This window comes from Parasteatoda tepidariorum, chromosome 4, assembly GCF_043381705.1.
Source record: "Parasteatoda tepidariorum isolate YZ-2023 chromosome 4, CAS_Ptep_4.0, whole genome shotgun sequence".
Taxonomy (NCBI): Eukaryota; Metazoa; Arthropoda; class Arachnida; order Araneae; family Theridiidae; genus Parasteatoda; species Parasteatoda tepidariorum.
In genome coordinates, this window is record NC_092207.1 from 82,954,833 (window position 1) to 82,978,153 (window position 23,321).

The 23,321-nt window shown below is 32.1% G+C and overlaps 3 protein-coding genes across 3 annotated transcripts in view; 1 reads left to right on the plus strand and 2 right to left on the minus strand.

The window, feature by feature from the left end:
• Positions 1-1,292: 1,292 nt before the first annotated feature.
• On the minus strand, positions 1,293-11,438 carry LOC107441014 (uncharacterized). Its single transcript, XM_016054140.3, has 5 exons — positions 11,261-11,438; positions 9,015-9,326; positions 6,396-6,816; positions 4,127-4,251; positions 1,293-1,521 (listed from the first exon to the last, which is right to left on the minus strand). Exons 1-5 carry the CDS (start codon positions 11,281-11,283, stop codon positions 1,329-1,331), a joined length of 1,074 nt encoding a protein of 357 aa, XP_015909626.2. The 5' UTR covers positions 11,284-11,438; the 3' UTR covers positions 1,293-1,328.
• Positions 2,548-23,321, plus strand: part of LOC107441012 (glucose dehydrogenase [FAD, quinone]-like) — a 42,687-nt gene continuing 21,913 nt past the window's right edge. The window contains exons 1-2 of the mRNA XM_071180400.1: positions 2,548-2,671; positions 21,185-21,362. Coding sequence (XP_071036501.1) covers positions 21,203-21,362 — 160 coding nt within the window. The 5' untranslated portion in view covers positions 2,548-2,671; positions 21,185-21,202. The remainder of the gene's footprint in view (positions 2,672-21,184; positions 21,363-23,321) is intronic.
• Positions 14,989-19,234, minus strand: LOC107441013 (uncharacterized). Its single transcript, XM_016054139.4, has 2 exons — positions 19,138-19,234; positions 14,989-16,405 (listed from the first exon to the last, which is right to left on the minus strand). Exon 2 carries the CDS (start codon positions 16,403-16,405, stop codon positions 15,089-15,091), a length of 1,317 nt encoding a protein of 438 aa, XP_015909625.2. The 5' UTR covers positions 19,138-19,234; the 3' UTR covers positions 14,989-15,088.

Here is a 23,321-nt window from a genome sequence, read left to right on the forward strand (position 1 = left end):
AAGAATTTCGGCTGGTGTAAACTATATTGCGTAAATTCACATCTCAATGATCAGGTAAGCACATTAGTTTCCTAAAGTACTTTTTTCATATCTTCATCTGATATTTTAAAATATGAATAAATTTTTTCACAAGAACAAGACTCAAATATTTAGAACTACTGAGTACTCCAAGTATTTACAGACAACCCCAGAACATCAAAAAGCGAAATGGTCGCGTTACTGCTAAGGAGTCAGAAGAGGATCTCAAGACTTACGATTATGGTGACTAAATTATAAGCATAATATCAAAAACAGGACTGTCTACAGTTTAGAATGCATAAGTTTAGTTACAATAGTCTGTGTGATGACCATAGCGATCGTCTAAAACAAGAGGCTTAGAGGCGCATCAACAGAACAAGCCTGTCCATGATGAGCCGTTTGTCAATTGAGATAAGCTCAGAACTAATGAAGGTGTTTTGATAACGAAAATAACCGATTAATCTATAACTTTGTGAAATGTATTCAGAAAATTTTGCCGTTTCTTTGTGGCAACGATGAGGAGTAAACAAAACACCCAATGCCAACAGAAAGTTTACAATTATATATTTCAAATTATTTCTATTCTGATCCAACATTAGTAAAAACTATTAAAATTAAGATAACATTTTAAGTTATGCACCGCATTAAGATAACATTTTAAGTTATGCAGATTGATTTAAGTTTCTTACACCTACAGATATTACTTATTTTAGCAATTTGACTGTAAATCGATATTTTGCATTAGATTAAAATATTATTAGAATACTATTGAAAACAATATTAAAGTTTCTGTTTTAAAGTCTGGAAAGTAAACTTATTTTAAAGTCCGTGTTATAATTACAGCCTGGAAAAATTGAAGCATTTTGAAATGCGTGCGAATATGTTAAAGCCCAATTCTTAACGTAAACCTTTACTTTTATTCGTACCCAAATGAATAATTTTTTTAATTTAAATATAAATCCATTAAGGCTAATATTTTCATTAGTTAAGCCTAATGTGGCAGATCTTAAATTCAAAATGCGCATGCTCCTTTCCATCAATAAACCAGCCAAGGTTTTCTTTGACTGAATCAGACGTCTGCTGAATTTGAATGGCTGTTTAATGGATGTTCACGTGGCAATCGCATGATGTCGACTACAAGGATCAGTTTACATTCATTGGAAGATTACTGCTAGGTATTATGGGTATAAAGTATCTACATAGCACAAAGACCGCTCACTCTTAATTTTAACGCTTACCAACCGAATGAGTGTTACAATTTTTGAAAACAGTAATTAAATTAAAATTGTTTATTAAAACAGAAATTACAATCAAACGAATTTGGCTAGTTCTTGTGCTGAATCTTTTAATTTATAAGTCTTCACTGCTATGTCTTCATTAGAAATGAAGTTCATCAATCCAGGGCCAGTAGGAAATTTTTGTCCAGGATAAGATTTGGACTTCAGAGGGAATTTTCCGATTCCAGAAAACTGGCCCTTCTTGAAGGGTTCTTTTTTAACATCCCTAAAATAAAAAGATAATGTATCAGAATTTTTAGTCAATCTTTGCTCAATAGTATTTGGGAAAACTTAAAATTTTATCACAAATTATGGATAGAATAACAGTATGTGACGCTATTAGTAATCCTATTTGAAGTTTCAAGAAACCGAACGAAAAAACGCATTTTGCCCTACACCGCTTATGGAGGTACTAATTTCATTTGATTGGATAGTTTTTTTTATAACACAAAAATGTAGTATTGGCTATATTGCAAACTTTAATGATTGTATTTTATGTAATCTGATAAAATTGATTTAAGTCTAACCCGAGTAGGGGAAAAAAGAAAAGTGAACCACATTAAGTGGTATGATATACAAAATTAAAGTTCTAAAAAGCTTAAATGAAGTGAAAATTTTCTACGAGTGAAAACTACTAAATTTGCNGCTTTCCACAATTTTGATCCCTTGCGGAGGGGATGGCACCCCCGCTTCGGTAGCCCGACGACCTGCACGCGAGTCTAGCACTTTACGGTAGCACAGTTTAACGAGAACCAATACCGCACACCCTCGGTCCCTACGCAGACTGATCCAAGTTTTCACCCACCCGCACACTGACAGCAGCCAGTGATGCTCGACTTCGGTGATCTGCTGGGAACCGTGTCTGAACTATCAGTCCACTGTGGGACTGCTATATTGCAAACTTTAATGATTGTATTTTATGTAATCTGATAAAACTGATTTAAGTCAAATCTGAGTAGGGGAAAAAAAGAACAGTGAACCACATTAAGTGGTATGATATACAAAATTAAAGTTCTAGAAAGCTTAAATGAAGTGAAAATTTTCTACGAGTGAAAATTTTTTATATAAGCTTTCAGTCAGTCAAATATTTGTTAACTACTAAATTTGCGCTATGTTATGTTAGTTTACACATTTCATAGTTAAGGACTTTGGTGAATAAAATCTATTCCATAAATTGAGAACGGAATTTCAAATTTATTCCGAGTAGCTTCCGCAGGTGTTCTTTTCAATATTTCAAAGTCTATTTGAATTTCATTAATCCGTTTTAATGTAGCATTCCAAATGTCACGAAAGGAAAAAAAATCGCAAAATAGGTTCAGAGCTATTCAAAACGTTGGCAGTAATTGAAAGTATAAAAGTACTGGCACAACTAAAAAGTAAGTTAACATTTTGAAGATTTAAATATTTTATTCACCTGTTTGTATTCACAATCCATAGGTGTTTTTTTAGCATGAACTACATTTATCTAAATTAAGTATACACGAATAAGCTTCAATTATAAAATGTTTCTACATTGAAAAGACAATTTAATGTAACTTGCAATACTGATTGTCAAATTTATGATTAAACAAATTTGACCCTTTTTGGAAAATGTTAAATTTGATTTATTGTAAGCTGAATTGCGAACAATTTAATAAAAACTTAAAGCAATAAAAATAGAGCTTTCGCATACGTTACGTTAACTATTTTCTCTTAGGGATGCTCCTTTGTAAGACAATTTTTACCCATGCATTTTAAGTAACTTTGTTAAAAATAAGATTAAAAATTCAAAAAAATATTTCAAACTAATTCTTTAACAGTTGAAATTTTACCAAAGCAAATTAAATCCCTGCGAATTAATATCTATTAAAGATAAAGCATTTAATAAAATTTTAGCGAATTTTAGTAGCTATTTTTGAATGATTTGTAACTAAGAGTTTAGTATTTAGAATGAATTTTCTGCAAAAAATTTCTTCAACTAGTTTCATAATCTGGTAAATTTTATTACTAGACCACATAATTTTACCTAATAATTCACTAATTTTAATAAATTGTGCGTACCTAAATTGAAAAGCTCAGTATTTAAAGCACTGTGGCAATATTCTTCTCTTTTTAAGTACATTAATATTTGGTCTTTATTTCAGTAACTCGAATGCACAGCATGTAATTGGTGGCGTTTTGTATTGTCTCATTCTTTATGTAAATATTTGCCTACATTTTTGGTATTCGAAGTCAGAAAAATGGCTCAGCCGGTTTTATTATGTAACGAGCCCATTCCTTTCTTCGTGCGAGAGAATACAAATCATAAAAACCGGTATTTGCTTACATTTGGAACAGAACCTAGGCAAATATTTAAGTATTGGCTATAAGCTCGATTAGCAGTTAACTTCGCAAAATGGAAAAGTTTGTTAATTGACCATTGAGGCTCTAACGGAAATTTTGCCATCAAAGTATTTTGTTACTTAAACCGCTACCCGTTTGGAAAGTATTTTACTACATTTGTGTTCAAGATGTGAATTAAAATTTCTCTTTCGCAATAACGTGTTAATTTTAATTGTTCACGATTTTTCAATGTAAACATTTAGTACCAAATTAACAATACTATTATGTTGGATATTTCACGATAAATTTCTATTAATTTGTTTACTGCAATAAGTCTTTGTCGGTTAACATCAATTCCTTAAAAAGACTTTAATTGTTTTACTCTATTTGAAGCTTCATTTAAATTCACTCTGTTGAACAAGTGCATGAAGCCTCCGAGTGCCCGTTTAATTTCCACTACCCTGTACATAGACTAATATAAATACACAAATATGATTTGAATATAAAATTATAACTGGGAGTTAACTTACGGGACTTTTACAACCATGGGTGTCTTCATATAGCTTGTCGTTATATAAGGAACTTTCACAGGTACATAGTACGGCTTTGGAACTTTGATTATCTTTTTCACTGGAACAGGAATAAATTTTGGGACCTGCGAATAAATTTCAAGAACAGTTTGAATACACGGTACAAAAACTTTGGCAAAAATTAAAATTGAGATTGGAAATTTATGTGTGGCATTTGTTATAAGTGTTTTAGAACCGTATTATATCTATAATATATAATATTGGTGAATATTTCCCTCAACTTGGCATTTTGAAAAATTATCATGCTAGACAATACTCCAGTTTTTAGTGAAAGCTTAAATATTCAACGTTCAGGGGAAATTTGACAGTTCCTCAGTTGCTATGCAACTAAAATTAGTGATATTCCTTTGAGTTTCCACCGCAGTTGATAAGAAACGAACTTATCCAAGATTTGATTGAAAAAGTGAAATCAGGAAAAATATTGAATTGAGTGGTTCGGTGAGCAGGAAATTCATTTATGGTGGTTTTCTTTAAAAAAATCTCAATCAGCAGCTATCAGACTAATAAAAATAGTTTCCTGAGCAGTACGCAAAGTAAATCTCCACAAGTACGCTAGATTTTGTAAAATCTTTCCAGTCTCATTAGAAAAAAAAAGTGTTTTAATTTCACTTTCAAGGTGGTTGACCTCAAATTATTCAGAGTGATTATGTTATAATCCTCAAGTATTATTTGATTTTCTGCCTGCTTAACAAGGCATCTAAACATGCATTAAGGACAGCGATTAAGGAGTTTCATGCATTTATCTGCATGAGTTTAGAAACATTTGTAAAAATATTTAGAAGGCTTTACTGAATTAAAGAAAAGTTTAAAATTAGAACTTCTGGAATTGAACATTTAGTATTCTTATCCATTCAAACCTTTACAGTTGCTCAATCTAGGATTGTAGATTTGAAATGTAGGAATTCTAAGAAGCAGACTCCTTAAAGTAGATTCAGTTTAAAATAACGAATTACATTTGAATCATTAGAATTACATTTGTTTAAGCTTTTGAATTGAATATAGTTTAAAATAGAGATAAAATACTTTCGGTAAATACTAAGTTAACCAAATTAACCTAACCAAAAAGATTACAAGTTTTAGTTAGGGTATAAGATTTTTTAGACTGAAACTGATTGACTCAGCTTATTTTACTTTTCATATTAAATTAAATTGCTTATTCTGTTATTGTATCTCGCGATAGAGTTTGTTCTTTTTCGTCGCAGCAAACTGACTGAAAATATTAGACAGGCAGCATGTTAGCAACTACGACAGTAAAGAAATACCTAGAACTATGTTGCTGAAAGAACAGCTGCTAAAACAGTGGAATTAGTTTTGCCAGATTGGCCCAAGAGTTAAACACTGGAATTTACTTTCATATAATTAGATTGCCACATGACGATTGTCCTAGAAGCTGGACAAAATAGAATACAACACGTTTCGCATAAATTAGCGTATGGATGAAATATGCTTTAAAAACAATTTAAGATAGCATATTAACTACATAAATAGTCAAACATGCAAAAAATTTTGCTGGAAAACAGTGTAGAGCGCAAGTATTGTATTCTGTATAAAGGTTAATACTTTCAGATTCGGTAAAAGATGTTTTTGGCCATCTTCCCACTAAATTTAAACAGTTTAAATTTTATTTGCAATACTCTTGTATCAATGTACGATTTAACTGATCTTAAAGTTTCCTGATAAGAAAAGTGATATTTTTTACACAATTTCCTTAAACTCTGGGGTTGGAAATTATTGAAATAATTCAAAACTAAAACTTTGTTTTGCTGTGTTTATTGAAAATAACAGCTCTCTCATTTAGCTTAATTTCTGCATATCTCTGATAACATCGAAAAATAGTTCTGAATTAGAATCTTTACTGCTTCACTTTAACTCTGCATTGTAAGTGGACTAAAGTGACTAGTTTAAAACGTGATATTTTGTTGAATCTTTTCGCAAACTTAAGATTTTCCTAATCAAAACAAAGTTCTTAGGAAGTCAAACACGGAGTTTCCAACAAAATCTTTTACAATTTTCTCCAGTAGGAGAAAGACCATCTTAGACTTAGTCCAAAGGATTTCTCATCTCATACATCTTTGTGACAAGGGCTCTTACTATACTTAGACTCGCATTCCTGAAAATTCAATTCAAATGCAATTTGTATGAATTAGTTTTCTTTAAAAAAGATCAGTTCAGTCAATTATTGAAGCAGTTTAGGTCAATAAAGACTTACCTTTTTCTTGATTGGAATGGGAATGAATTTAGGATAAGGAACAGGCTTTGGAATTGGAACCTTGTAAATCTTTGGTACTGGATAAGGTATACCAATGGGAATGGGCTTCTTTACAGGAATATACTTTTTCACAATAAATGGCTTAGGGATCTTCACTATCTTGGGAATGATTTTCTTAACAGGCACTTTAAATGGCACAGGCACAATCTTCGGCACTGGTATTGGCTTGTATACCGGATAAAACTTCGGCACCATAACTTTTTTTGGCACTGGCACTTTGTGATATACTGGAACAGGCTTTTCAATCACGTGTACGATTGGCTCTAGCTCGTAAGTTTTTGGTTTCTTTTTCAATGCAACCAGCGGTACTTTAACTTTAGGGACAAGCACTTTAGCCTTTACTGCCTTTTTCAGGACAACTCTGAAAAAAATTAGAAAAATCTGAGAATTTTGTTTAGAAAGATTAGAATTATTTTAACACAATATTTCTCAAAATCAAAGAATTTTTAATCAAAAATGAACTTTTCTTCATATTGCAAGTTTTGTACTAAGTATTGATATCAAATATACTTTAGAAAGTCAAAAGTGAAATACAAGACTGTAGAAATTAAATATGTTTGGCATTAAACTTCGAATAATTGAAAAATTTCTAACATTAGATAGAAAGCTGTGACAAAGCCTTAGTTCTCTAGTGATATAATACTTGTAAAACTGAATAAGTTTATAAACATGTTGGCCCATTAGTTAACAAGATTTTATTTCATTCATGTTTAGCTACAAATCTAGAAGTGTCAAACGATTGTCGCACAGTCGAAGCTCAAAAATTAAACCCATTGGTACTATTTAATAACCATTTCTGAATTTATTGCTAAGATTGGCAAACGTTTCTATAAATATCTAACTTTTGAAACGCTCAGTCTAATTAACTTTTCCGGCAACTTAAATTAGAAGTTTTATGTAAGATGATCAGCATCTTCATAAAACTAAACTGGTCGCAAAATTTTTAACTTTCGAAAGCTCTCCTTTTTAAAATATAATTTCTGTTAAAGAATCCTTGCGAGGAATCCGTTTAATATTAGTTTGGAATAATAAGGCAGTTTAAATATTTGCATCGAAATTATAAGTTTTTTTTCCGCTAATAAACCAAGGTAGATTGCTCGGGATTATTCATACTCCGTTTTAGCATAATTTATTCTCTAATTTTGTGGGAAATTTAAGAAGAGCTTCGATTATATTAGTGATTGTTTACTAAGAGCTTTATCACGATTATAAAAATATTTTAACTAAAAAGGTAAAAACACTTCAATTCTTTTTAAAATTGGAAAAAAAGAAAAAATACTAATATAGGATGTTCTTTCAATAATTCCGCCGCGTTGCAATTCTAAAAATTTTAACTTTAATTTTCATTGTTCAATAATGCATACGTTATTTGGAAAGATCGAAATTGATTGTCTACGTTTACATAGTTGTTTTGGCAAATGTTTCAAAATAATTTCGAAATATCACTGTCTCTTACTTAAGCTAATGTCACTTTAGTCCTCATTGATGAAGGATTGCAAGGGGAAAAAATGTCGTCACTACTGAATGCGAGTGAAAGAGCGTAATAATTACTAAATGGGATTTCCCAAAACAACAAGAGTAATATCGAAATTCACCGAAAGACGTTTTTCCCAGTATTTCAGACTTACTAGGTAACGATGATAAACTATTTTGTAGGCACCAGAGCGTACAATATCAGATAACATTGCATATGATTTCTCGTAAGAATTAGAGTTTTCCCCTTTGTTTGCCTTTGCAAAGAAATTATTCAAATAAAAGCATAATGATGCTCTAGTTTGAAGCTTTTAATTTCAGTGAAAAACTAAGGTAAGAAATTTGATTCAAGTAAATTTGTTTTATATCAATATCTTATTTGAGAAATGGATTCTATTTCATGACCAAAATGTGAAGAAACCCTGAAAATACCCTAGCATAAAAAAAATTTTGAAAATAAAAGGCTTATGTGTAGCTAAAAATAATTAAAATTAATTGGATTTAAATTGTTTTATATAGCTCCTATAAAAGTAAAAGGAATGATCTTATTTTCTGCAGTTATTTTTGGAATTTCTAGTCTCCGACGTACCATATAGTATGTTTCGCAAGCTTTCTTTGGACTAACGCAGATGGGACGCCAGTGTCTTATTTTTTTCTGTAGTTTTAATTCCAAGTAAAATTTAATATTTTTTAATTATAAAAGCAGTCTAATAGTTAAAAAATCTTAGATTATCGTAATTATATTTGTAGTGGAATATAAAATCAAATAAGAAATTGCAAAATACTTTATATTTAAATTTATCAAAAATTGATTTTGTAAATTAAGGAAATTTCAATGATAAACTGTTTCTCTTAGATTTAAGCTGCAAATAAAATGTAAAAAATTGTGTGTAAGTAAGTAGTTTTTGGAAGATTTTATCTCTAACGCTGAAAAAGACTCCAGTGTTTCATGCTGTATTTAAGAAACATCAATTAATAAAAAAATTAAGTATAATATTTCAGTTATTTTAACCTAATGCAAAATAAAAAGCATGGAAATATGTCTCATATTCTGCGTCAAAGAATTAAGGAATACTTTAAACTTACTTTTTCAAAGGTGCAGTTTTCAGAAGCTTTTTAGTTCCCATCATTGGCTTCAAACTCATGGGTTCCTGCGGACTCATTAATGGTTCTTTCAAATCTTTTCCTCCAGTCAGTTTTCCAAGAGGGCCATCTTTCACTTGTTCTACCAATTTAGATATGCCTTCGAATTCTGACTTAAGGCCAGTCTCCGATATGAGAGATTCAAGTGGATTGCTAGCCAATGATCCTATTTCTGACGCCAAAGTGTCCACTGTTGCAGATACTTCGCTTAAAAGGCCCATGATTGCGAGTGAGATTAAAATCCGCATTACTGAACTAAAAATAATGAAAGGTCAATTATAAAATAGGTTCGCGTACATTTGAAAGTATATTAAGGCCTAAAACTAGTTTAAAATAAAAATTTCTATCAAAACTCTGAACAGTTTAAGGAAACTTTCCATACAGATACGTTGAAGAATTTGCAATATTTAGCTTTTCGAAACTTCATATGCACATCATTATGACCAACGAATAAGCCTAATATTCTACTGCAAAATCAGTTCTTTCTTTTTAAGTCTAACTTTTTTAAATTTTGTTATACGAAAGAGCAATAGATTCGATGTTCAAGAGCAGTGCGATTTAGAAAATTAAGCTTTGTTTGAATCTTAATATAGTACGTATAAATAGTGTTTAACTAAAGGAAAAAAAAAGTAGCGTCTATAAAACCTGAATCAGCACGAAATTTTTAGATCTATAGATAATTTTATATTTGCGTTAAAGCCCTACCATAGTACATGAGATATTTACATTACAGAACAGTAAGATTAATTTAAGTTTGACTTTAATGCTGCAGAATTCTCTTGCACATCTTGATTTTTCTTTTTAGAGAAGACACTTGTTTCTAGACAAGCGATCTGCCATTTGAAAAAAGTTTAACTGCAGTATAGTTTAAAATATAAATAAGACTACTGATTTTGAATGCATTTACAGAGAAATTTTTTAAGGAAAGTAACTTATCTTACTACAGGATGGAATCTATCATAAAACATTCGTTGAAACTTCTAATGTTACAATATAACGTTATAAAACAATTCCCAGTCTACTACAAAAACAAGTTAAATATTAAAGTGTCAAAAACTAATACTGATTTATTGATAAAGTTACAATTTGGATGTTTCATCTTATTGAGAATCATGCACATAAAATGAAATTGATAAAGATTACTCAAATTTAAGTTTTATAACCGACATTGAACAACCGACAAATCTTTGGGTTTGCGGCTATCAATGTTCCACTCTTCTGTAGCTTTAATTATAAATAAAAAACTTTAAGGACAAGAGATCACTTGGATCAAGCTTTTACGTTACATGGAACTCGCATTTACGTTACATAAAGGAAAACCACGAAAACCTTCAATGAATAGTCAAATCATTACCTCACGAAACAGTGCTTAAGGATAGAAAGTTAAGGGAAGAGATTTTCTGATGAAGCAAGCTAACATACAAAGTCGCCAAAAGTATGATTTTAGCCGATCTAATTCGTCAAATAAAAATCAGAAAGTCGAGAAATTCTTTTAAGACACGAAATTTGTACCAGTAACTCAAGTTGAACTGGTAACAAGACTTTTAATAAAATTTTATTTCACATTTCCTTAAAACTAAACTTCACAGTAATTCAGCAAATATTTTACACTTTATTTAGGGAAATTTCATTAGTCAATAAACTAGAATATTTTATAGCAGGCTTTGTTTTTACGCAAATAAACATAGAATACTAGAAAAGCTGCAAATTCTGAACAGCATTTTAAAGCATTAAGTGCAATATTTTATTTATAATTATTGATTTCAACATTTAAATTTAAGAAAAAAATAAGACTTAAATTGAAATATAAAAATAATTCAGTTCCATTCAAATAATTTAAAAGTCAAATAAAGTTGATTAGACAAAACATCAAGTTTTACAGGTAGTTAGAATTTTATGCTATGCTTGAGATTTAAAAATTAATTTAAATGGGAGAAAATTAAAAGACGAGATCTCGAAAGTAGTACTTACTTTTATAAAGCTTAGGGATTTAAATAGTTAGTCAAGAAAAACTAAATTTAGATAAAAAAAAAAGAAAGGGGTAAATTCTGAACTTTCGAAATTTTTAGAACTATCTCAGATTATAAATGTGAACTTAATTTTTAAATGTTAAGCATGAAGCTTAAAAACTAAAGAATTGGAATCACAAGTAAAAGCTTAAAAGAGTTAGCTAAAGTTGGATTACTCACCCAGTCTTCTTATTTAGGCCCATAGTGCAAGCTGAGGGAGGAACTCAAATGCCTGAAAACAAAACTTTAAAAAAGTTGTAACATTTTAATTAGGATTAAAAAAGTAATTCATTAAAATTAAGTACAACAAAGTTACTGCGAAATGTGAACACGAATTCGAAATTGACCGATTTTATATTTTTTGATTTGAAATGCTGGGGGCGTGGTCTAGTTGATGCCTACAGTTAAGATGTGTATGCTATTAGCTTATTAATTGATGGGTTGGCCGAAAGATTAAGATTCTGGACTGTAAGAGAAGATTTAAGCTCCACAATATGAGAAGAACTTTAGTGTTGTAAAAGAATAGAATGCAAAAGCCTGTCTGGATTAGAAATAACAATTGATCTCTTTCGAGTTTTCTGAGTAGAAGTTTAAGTAATCTACTCAGACTATTTTCAATTAGGCGACATAGCCATTTGAATTGCCCATTACTGCGACTCCTTGCGTAAATGATATATGAACATTTTAACTCTGCCAAATGACTTAAAATATGGAGGTTGCAGGTTAGATTTCCATTTTACCCATGGCCGGATTGGTGCTACAACTTTATGACGTATGTTATTTTTTTAAGACTTAAAAGTACATGAAGTACACAAACTGGAAAATTTATATATTCATATAACAATGAAAATGAACATCGATTATGCACTTCAATCTTAGTAGTTGTACTTTATTTAAGACGCACTAGAGCTGCACTATGGGTTATTTCCGACTGTTTTTGAAACATCCGTGATGAAGTTAAGAAGACATGCCACCCCAATTCTGATCCTCTGCAAAGAGGCTCAAAAGATAGTGGCTGAGGATGGTTACTCTCCTCAAGAGGATGGCTACTCCACTTTGGTAGTCAAACGACCTGAGTGCTCAGTCGAACTTTTAAAGTAGAACAGTTTAACGAGGATCAATACTGCGCACTCTAGGTCTTTTCACAGGATGATTAAATTGGTTACCCATCAGCTCACAGACCGCTGCCAGTGACGCTTGACTTCAACTTGGTTTTCCGAAGTCAAGCATCACTGGCTGCGGTCAGTGTGCAGGTGGGTGACCATTTGGATTAGTCTGCGCAGGGACTGGGGGTGTGTGGTATTGGTCCTCGTTAAACTGTTCTACCGTAAAGTACTCGACTTCGCGTGCAGGTCGTCGGGATACCGAAGCAGGGGTGCCATCTCCTCTGCAGAGGATCAAAATTGTAATGGCATGACTTCGGATCATCCTCAGGGATGTTTCCAGACCTTCGCCAATAGCCCATTGTGCAGCTCTAGTGCGACGTAAATGAACTACAACAACAACAACTCAGCTTGGTTTTCAAAAATATCTATTGCAAAGGTTCGAACTGAACCTGAAGAAGTTTAACTTTTTGGAGCAATAATAGTTTGTAAAATTGTATGCTTCATGTACACAGAGCCTTTGAAATGCTTAACGTTTTAGAGCGGAATTAATGGAAGTTGTTCGAAAAGCATGTTTTTCTGCGTTCTGTTAAAAAAGATTCATTCCCATTAATTTTCTATGATTTTAAAATCCATCAACAGATTAAGCTAATATCACTCATGAACTTTAAAACGAAGTTTTCAAAATAATCTATTTGTAGTAACAGCTTGGCGTTGTCTGAGGAAACAATTAACAGATGCGCATGTAAATATTTGCATTGAATTGTCCTGGCATGCAACAGAAAACATTGTTTTATAATTTCCCTGTTTTAAGCTCTATCTGTTGACGAACTTCGGGAGCATTTCGGAAGCTTGGTGTGATTGAATTGGTTTCCTTTCTATTTCTTTACGGTTTTCTCTAGAACATCAAAACTCACTTTTCTGTGAGATAATTTTCGAATAGTCGATCATTTCTGTGGCGTACCCGATCAGTTAAATTTCTTTAAATTGTTTTTATGCAAAATAAAATCTCATGCAATGTCCAATATATGCGGCCCACGTCCAACCTAAAGCTCATTTGTTTCTTGTGCATTCTTGAACAAATCGAAAGTATTGGCACTGAGGGTTTATGTGGTTTAAAGGCATGTCTTATTACAAATGGAGCACACATTAAAACTTTGTTCGAAACTATTTTAGTCTAAACTGTAGTAACAAATCATTGAAACTGGGTCATTCTTTCATGAACACTTTGTAAAATGTAAAGTAAGGAATGAAGAATATAAATGCTGTCCACCAAAAGCGTAAAAATCTGCAATTTTACGTTGTTAATCACGTGTTGGTTCTACTTAAATCACATTTAAGCTATTAGCTTGTAAGCACCGATATTCTTTTGAGGCTTGGGGGCACGAATCTGCTACCTTATTTATATATATAGAAGAACTAACTATATATTAAATTGATATTTTTAAAATTATATATATAGCTGTTAAAAATATTGTTAATATGTTCAGTATTTTCAAGTTTACAAAGTTTGAATTTCAAACATAGCATACAGGCCTTAAAATTTATGTTTTCCATATGCAGCCAGAATGTTTCAGTCAGTAATTTTACGTTCTCTAGCAGCACTCAAATTATCAAAAAAATTACATTTAAATTACGAGAACACTGATTTAACAGTTATTAATTTGAAATATGGTTCTAGCATTACTTTTTCTGATACAGGAATAAGTTATCCACTCTAATATTTTTTGCACTTTTAAATATTCAGTTTAAAAGTGCACTAAATTAGTTTTAATTTTACTATAAATTGAAAGTTTGTCTATACTCAATTTCTTAGTTGCTTTTTGCTTGATGAAGGGACTTACTATTATTTAAACTCCACCAGTCTTAGGTCGAAATCTTTATGTTTTGATCTTTCAACAAGCTTTCTATTACCAAAAATTTTGCTATTTAATAAATTAAAACAAATTATCTTAAAATACGGCTTAATTTAAAGATGCCCTGTATATTATTACTTTGGAATTCAATGCAGAATTAAAGATCAAAGTCCAGACTACAGAGTGAAAATAAATTTAAAACTAGCTGAATGTTTACAAGTTACGGATTTACAAATAGATTCAAAGGAAGGATCAGTCATTTTGCATTGAACAAGATGCAAGTGTCTAAAAATTATTAAGCCGCAGAGCTGTAGCTCTTAAGGGTAAAACTGATCCCTCTCAGTTTCGCTAAACTTTAGGATAGAGGGATCAAAATTAAAGTTTCCAAAATTATTATAAAGGTGCAAAAAAGATTCTTAAATGTTAAAATTTTGTTTTGTCGGTAGATTTATCCTTTTAGCAGGTTAATAATCCTTCATGAAAAAAAAATCAGTAAAACTTCCATAAAAAGAAATCAAGAATCATATAAATATAATGAAGTAAGTCGATAGGTATTTTTCGAACTCATTTGAAAAAGTAAAACTAAATTCTCAGTTGCACAAATTTTTCCTAATTTCGACAATTTTATTTTATTTCGATAAATTCTCTTTAAAATCCAGCAATTTAAAAATCTAGAATTTTATATCCCAATTAATGAAACCGGAATTCTTGTTTTGCAATAGATTAGTGCATACGCATATCTCGTACACACGTAAGTATGGCTCGCTTCAAATATGCATGATAAACTAATCAAATCTGAAATAGCAAAATTTTATCTACTGCATTTACACAAGACTTAAATCTAGATATAAAACTATGAGACTTCAGTTTTTAAGCTTTAATATTTAATAGAACATAAGTATTAAAAAATATCAGCTCCCCCACAGCAGAAAGAAATGCGAAAATAATCTACAGTGTTTAAATATTTTATTTTAAAATAAAAAGAACGCAAATAAAGTTCATAATAGTATAGAATAACATTTTAGTAGCAAAACTTTAATTTGAAGTGTCTAATGATGTTCATATTTTAATTTCCTTAATGTCCTCAAGAGATAGTTTAGCTGGTTACTATCGGACAAGTCCAACAAAGGCGTGCGAGAATGTATTCCACTATCCTCAAAGCCTAAGTGTAATACACCGCTTCCAACAGAGTGAATTCCATTCGTGGTACTAACCGGAATGTTTAAAGATACTCCTCCTTCTGATAGAATTCTGTGCAGGAACTTTAAAGGCTTGTTGACACTAGGATCAATTTTTAGCTTTAAAGGCAAGCCATCAGGAGTAAAAGCCAACACTATTTTTGTCTCTGCGTCTTGTCTCCAGGATCCAGAATGTTTATGAGAATGGAGATTGGATTCTTTGTCTTGATTATAGGATATTTCGTCTCGAGAGGCACTCTTTGAAGATGTCCCGCTTGCAAATTGATCCCGCGTAATACCTCTAATACCTTCGATTATTTTCTTTGGCGGCGAAATGTTGGAATCTAGTAACCATTTGCCATGGTCCTTCAGTAGTCGCCTGAAATACTTATCGAAGGTAGATTCAGAAAATAAAACATCTCCAAGAATCCTGCCTTGAATACCAGTTTCATCTTCCCTGTCCTGGTGTGGTTCGCTGTTCCTCTTTGAAGATTCACTAACTACTTTTGGCGAGATTTTGCCTTTATTGCTAATCTTTTTATTCGAAGTCATCGCTGTTCTGATGGGTCTACTAGATCGTTTCTGCAATTCTGGCTTTACTCTCTTCTCGTTCTTTTCAGGGTATTTAGAAGTTTCCTCATCGAAAATACCTTTGATTCCTAAATTAATATTTCCACTGACATCTGCTAATGGAGAATGAGGCTTTAGACCATCTTTATCAGACTTTTTATCGATTTTTTTTGTTGGAGGTTTCTTTGCATCCACTTTTATATTTAAAGGCAAAAAAGGCAAAGATAGATCGAGTGATGACCGTTGCCCCGTGTTATGGAAATTCAAGTTTAGAATGTCAGACATCTTGATCATTCCACCGGAACTCAAAGATTGGCTAACTTGATCCTGTAGAGTTTTGTAATTATCTCTGATGCGATCAAAATAGTTTCTTCTGCGATTATCTTTCTCCTGATTTGGGATCATTTTTGGGTTTTCAGATTCATACTTAGGAGCAGTAAGCCTGTAGAGTCTGTCTTCCACATCAACTATCGCATCACTTAGCTGAGAGAGGACATTTGCATATGGATCATGTGTTGATGTTGGTAGAGGATCAAAAGATTCCGTTGCATCTTGAACTTGACAGGAAACTAAACTTTGAACAATCACCAAGAGACAAATGATTATTACCCTTTTCATCTGAAAAATAAATAATTTTTATTAAATTATTCTCAATGCTAAGGATATTAGCTGAAAATTCTAACTGGTATAATACGAATTTGTTGTTGAAAATTATTACAAACTACTATTATTACTACCAAGGAAACTACATTGTTCCTAAATCATACAAGGTTTTCATAGGCACATATTTCAATTACCGATAAAAACAGATTATTAAACTCCTAGAGGTAATGTCAAAGTAATAATGTCTAACATAATGAAATTTTATCCTTTGAACCGTTTAGTTAACTTAAAATTAAGGAAAAAAAATTGCAGATTTTATTCAATGAAATTAGCGGATAAAATTTTTTATAAAATATGCTCCATTTTATGCATAAACGTAAAAGTAAAGGAATATTAATTCAAGTATGTAGTAAAAAATGTAATCGAAGTAATGTTTTAGATGAAATTTATTGCGAAAAAGTTTAGTCCATAAATTAAATTTTAATATATCTGAATTGTAGCTTTTCAAGGTAAAATTGTATGATCTGATGTTTAAGTTTAGTAATAAAAAAAAAGCTTACAGTTTGACTTCTGGGTAGCCTAAAGGATGTTTTTCCTACCCAAGGCCGTTTATTTATAAGAGGAAATTCTATGCTACTCCGAATAAATCCGAAGCCTATTCAGGATTTTGATTTCAAAAGTTAATCCTGAAAATTTGTTTCAGAGAACTCTTAACTTATTTTATTCTTTTTCAAATGATTTTATTCGACAATAGTTTTAACTTCACATTATTTCTATAAGTTAAAAATCTTAAGAGACGCCACTGTTTCAGGTGTTTAAATGTAAGTTACATTTCATTTTATAGTGCTTTTGTTAATTTAAATTATGATTTACATTTGTGAGCAAAAATATAAGTGAGATTGTTGCAACGACAGTTTAAACTATATAGGCCATTCAAGGATCAACAAATACATTAAAATAAGTCGCTTAAGGCTGGCTGGTCGCATGAACGAACCCTTCTTCCTTTAGAACTAAGATCTTTAATTACAAACCAATGGGAACTAGAGTTAGAGCTAGGCCTAAGATCACATGGCCTTGCTGTGTGGAAAAGGAATGCTAAGAAATACTAACTGGTGAACAATCACAAAGAAAAGAGCAGTATGGAGGATATTTCTAGGGAAGGCTCTGGCCCACAAAGAGCTGTCATGCCAATAGAGGAAGAGTGAGCTATTTCATTAGATATATGGTGAATACCAAGGAAAATTTCACCTGGTGGATAAAGCGCAAAGGGTTAGTTTAGGTATTTTGGAGCTCAGGAATAATTTCGAAAATATGAGATTAAAAATTAACATTACATATTGAAAAATGAAAACAGAATAAAAGAGAATAATCAGAACCAATCCTCACTATAACCGTATTAAAAATCTTAATATAATAAAAATTTTATGCAGATTGTAGTATTTAATCTGGAATTCACGTTTTCGTGATCTTAATTCTCGCAAAAATTCTGTTATTTGTTAAACAGTTTATAGAAACAATGAATGTCATTTAGAATAACATGAATGTTTATTGCTTAAATTGAAAAGTACACTTTTACTTTCTGTTTTGCATTGCTGGAATTTCAATTTACGTGCTCCCACCAAAGATTAAATTCTCTACAACTTGCATAACGTTTAAAATATCTGGTTTCAAACGTTGGATGTAATACAGTCCAAGATCTGATATGCATAGTGGTGGAAGTATGGTTCGTAAATGTTTCTTTCAAGAACCATATTTCTGAATCTAATACACTACTTTAATTATATTTCAGTAACAGTTTGCATGCAAGCAAATAAAACTCAAATTTGAATAAAAATGGTTTTTGCAGGATTTTTCTTTTGCTTGAAAGCTAACTGGAATCTTTTACAAAAATATAAAGTTTTTAAAATTTTATAAGTAAAAAAAAAAGAAAAATTAAGTATAGTTAAAATGAGTCAATTATGCACGCAAAATTTATTCAATATATCTTGTTTCTTTAAAATACAAAGTTTGTTTTAATGATTCTCCTTGTTTCAAAGAACTTCATCTACAAGTGAATTACGTACACGGACTGTTGATGCATGGAAAAATGCTTGCATTCACCAAATTTCTGTTGCGAAATTGGACAAAAGTTGGTACAAGTTAATCTTTTAAAATATATTTAAATATTTTTGTTTTACTGCCTTTACAATGAGTTTGTATACACCAAAAATATGATTGGATTTACTTTTGGTGGTTAGATTTTTTAGTATTAAGGACGCAGAAAGATACTAAATTTAATTTACTTTCTGGACAGTTTTATGTCTTTATTTGAGTCTAGCAAATTTTGTTTCATAACCAAAATGTTAAAAAAAACACTAAAAAATATCCTGCAATAATAAAAATATTAAAGTTTAACATTTATAGAATTTAAATAAACTAAAAAGGTAATTAAGATAAAATAAGTTTATTCTCAAATATTTTATCACATTAATGATGAACTTTCCAACAATTAACGATGGACTTGTCAAATACTACGAAAATTTTTATTTAGGAGTCTAAGATTTATTAATTAGAAACTGAAATATAAATTTTATTTAAAAAAAATTGCAACATATAACAGTTTACTCGTAATGAATTAAATAATAACAAATATTTTTTGAAAAATTATTTCGTGTTTAAAAAAGATTTCTCATTTTGAAAAGACAAGAATTTGTAATATTGCTCAGAAAACAAAGTTACATTGGCCTGAAATACAAAATTTTACTTACCTTGAGAAACACACTGAACAACTAATTTCTAAGGAGACACCAGCTTCAAGTTATAAAACAAAGGTACCAATACGCTTTTGGCTGCTTATTTTTGCTTGTAATAACAACTGCTAAATTGTAGTTGTAGTTTATTTATGTTGTATTAGAGCTACAAAATGGGCTATTGACGACTGTCTGGGTTGTTATTGTTATTGTTAATTTACGTCGCACTAGAGCTGCACAATGGGCTATTGGAGACGGTCTGGGAAACATCCCGGAGGATGATCCGAAGACATACCATCACAATTTTGATCCTCTGCGGAGGGGATGGCACCCCCGCTTCGGTAGCCCGACGACCTGCGCGCGAAGTCGAGCACTTTACGGTAGCACAGTTTAACGAGGATCAATACCGCACACCCTCGGTCCCTACGCAGACTGATCCAAGTGGTCACCCGCCCGCACACTGACCGTAGCCAGTGATGCTTGACTTCGGTGATCTGCTGGGAACCGTGTCTTAACGATCAGTCCACTGCGGGACGACGACTGTCTGGGAAACATCACCGAGGATGATCTGAAGACAGCGAAGATACGTCACACCCCGTTTTACCGAGAGGACAGTTTCATACACCATCAGTCCATTTTGACCTGAATCAGAGCACGATCAATTTCCATTCCAGCAACCCTAGAGGTATAGATTTGTTACAGAAACTTGGAGAATTTTGTGACTCTGACGGATTTAGCAAGCACCTGCCACTATTTTGTACACGGGGAGTCTTCTACCTGTGGGGATCGAACTCACGATCTCTCGGTCCAACACCCAACCAACCAGGCTGTTTCAGCCACGCTTTGGCCTTTTGGGCATTCACAATTGTTTTGGGGTGTAGAAAAATAACCCGTACGTGTTGGGTCCTTTCTAATTCAATTCTGTATGTGTTGGGGCAGCGGTTGGCCAATAGTTAGAAAATCGGAATTCGGTCCGGAAGTGTCAGGGTTCAATCATTATCTCCGATAAGACCCAGCGAGTACATGCTATATACGTGCTTGTAAAATCAGTGAAATCAAAGATTCTGTGCTGCGTCACTTATCAGTACCACGAGTTCAAGGATCTGGAGAAATTTCCATTCTCTTCAGATCCATGTCTAAATCGAGTAAGTGGCCAAACAAATGAGTTCCTCTCTGAAGAGGATCAAAATTGTGATGGTATTTGTATTTGGATCATCCTCCAGATTGTTTCCCAGATCATTGCTAATAGCCAATTGTGAAACTTTAGTGCAACGTAAATAAAGTACCTACCTACCCCTTGTATGTTTTTAAGTTAGTTCTATTTTAATGAAATGCTTGTATGTTTACGCTTGTAAGCTTTCGTCAAAATAATTAATTTCATTGCTAGCAAAAAAAAGTTGTATTTATCTCATTTAGCGTTTTTCTGCTTTATTGAAATTACATACATTTGCAGGATTGTATGCTCAATTTAGACTTATAAAGCCTTTGTCAAGTAGAAAGACATATAGAACAATTCAGAGAAGGGCATCACGAAGAATACATCTTGTGCTACGGTGGGATTCGAACCCGCTACCTTCACGCACTGAGGTTTTTCTGCTATTCCTCAGCAATTGTTGAGTTTTTGTTGAGGCTTTCGGGCACGAACCTGCTGTTTTTTCGGTTTCGGACTTACTATTCATATCATATTGAGCAGACCAATGTCTTCAAGAAACTAAAATATCTGGCTGTAAACTTTCTATATAAATATTTTGGAAACTAAATGCTTTATCTTTTTAAATTAATATTTTTAGAAGATAGATCATTAGCAGTAATTTTAAAAAGAAATACATTTTAAAAATAAGAGGAAGAGGTGAGGTTTTGAGTGTTTTTAAAAAAAAAAATTTGCAACCAAGTTTTTTGCTTTTGTTTTGTGAGGACGCTAGTCACCTTTTTCATACATCACTCTTCTACGATTAGACGACAAACCACAGTGGCGTCTTCGCCTGCAACTTAACTTATCTTATTTTCTTTCTCATGTCAATTTTTGTAAGAAGTTGTTCATCTTGTTATTCTTTTTTTTATGCAGTTTAATCTTTCGTACAAGATGTACGATTACAACATTACAAGAGAAAACTCATACCCAACTCCACTTGCAAATACAACTCTTTTACCTCTCATGCTCATGTCTTTGGCAACTCAAAAGAATGCACCGACAGTCCTTCAAACACCATCTTCTTTGCTTTCTCAATACGATTTCATCATTGGTAAGAATATCTTAAAAATATTTTTGCATTGTTTCCTAAAACGTGATTTGATAATTTTTACTAGCCTTAAGTGCCACTCTTACTCAATGCGTTAAATTCACGGATGCTAGCACGAATCTGACTGGAGAGTTTTCATGTATATATATTTCATCAAACAAAAACCTATTCCTACTGTGAGAACGGCCCCTTACACTATTGGACTACAGGAAATAGACTGTGAATCCTCTTACCTATGTTTTAAAAATAATCTGGAATCCTTGACCTAGAGAGCAACGCAGCTCTAAATTCTGTGGGAGCGGTTAAGGTAGAAAGTCTTTAAATAGCACGTTCCGCAGAGGACTGATCGTAAGGACACGCTTCTTTGTAGAACAACGAAGTCAAGCATCACTGGCTGTAGTCAGTTAGCAGATGGGTGACCACTTTGATCAGCCTGCATAGGGACAGAGGGTGTGCGGTATCGATTCTCGTTAAACTGTCCTATCGTAAAGTGTTCGACATAACGCGCTGGTTTTCAGGCTACCAAAGCAGGTGAGCCATCCCCTTTTCAGAGGATCAAAATTGCGGTGGCATGTTTTCGGATTATTCCCAGGGATTTTTTCCAGACCGTCGCCAACTGCCCATTGTGCAGCTCTAGCGAGACGTAAATAAAGTACCTACCTTTAAATAGTACATCTTATATTGCTAGCCATGCAGTCATTGGGTTGAGTTAAATATTCCATCTTCATCTCGGTGGCTTGGGCGCTAGTTTGTTTTCACCGGATGAATGCTGAATATCTGATCAGACTGCACTTTCTTCGATTGAGTTTTAATGGTACGGAACTAACTATATCCCCGGTGATTTCTAAGCAAGAAAAGAATGTTACATTGTAGTCAGAGCCGGATTATACCTTTCGTAGGCCCTAGGCATAGCCGTTTTTGGGCCCTCCCCTCCTTCCCCCACTCCTCTTTTTTCAAAATATATGCTAAAATTTTCTTGCATATTTCTTTTTACATTTTTATTAATATGGATTTTAATTTACAAATTTGTTTATCGAACTTTATCTGCAATTCGACAGTATAATACAAGATTTCGTTCAATCCAAATATCGCAAAAAAGTAATATATTAGATGATAAGATTCTGCAAAATAATTTATTACCGAAAAATATTATATTTTTATTTGTATCTTCATAATTTTGTGCAAAATACACTTGTTGTTTTTAAAGCTAAATTATTTTTGTCAACAAATTTTTTTCTCCCAAGTTTTTCGTAGGCCCCTGAATTNTCACAAAAAATGGACACTAAAAATTAAGAAGTTAGGGGACCAAATTTAGAAAGATAAGAGTTTTTTATTTTATTTCTCAGGACTTATTTGACCGATTTTGCTTAAATTTTGTATTTTGACATTTAAATTTGCAAATGATGAAAAAATTGTACGCCTTACATTTCTTAAGTTTCTCGACTTCCCTTAAATAAAGTAATAAAAAATGTTTACTGAAATTTTTATTTTGCATGAAATTATCTTTAGAAAAACGAATAGGAATTTATTGATCTGATTGGAATTGTATGCAAAACTTTTTCAATTCACTTAAAAAAAATTGGGGTATAGTGAACTAATACTAGCGAAAACTAAAGTTAACATTAAATGGTCCTAACTTTCAAGCGCGTTCCTGAAGAAACTATTAAAACAATATTTCTAGATTGAAACTACTATATTTTGGGGGACAGAAATCCGAATCCTTCGAAAAAAGGTATGTTTAATCGGATAACATTTCTATGTCTAATATCCTAACTTAAAATATCGTTTGGACTAATTAATCAGTATATTTGATATCACCCTCTTGAACTATTAGGATCGAGTCCTAGAACATGAAGAACCGAACTTAAGATTAAAATTTATTCCGGTGGGTACATTTATTTTTTTGCGCACTGTGCATTCATTTGAAGTATGTCAATATTGCTGACAATAGCAAAATAATTT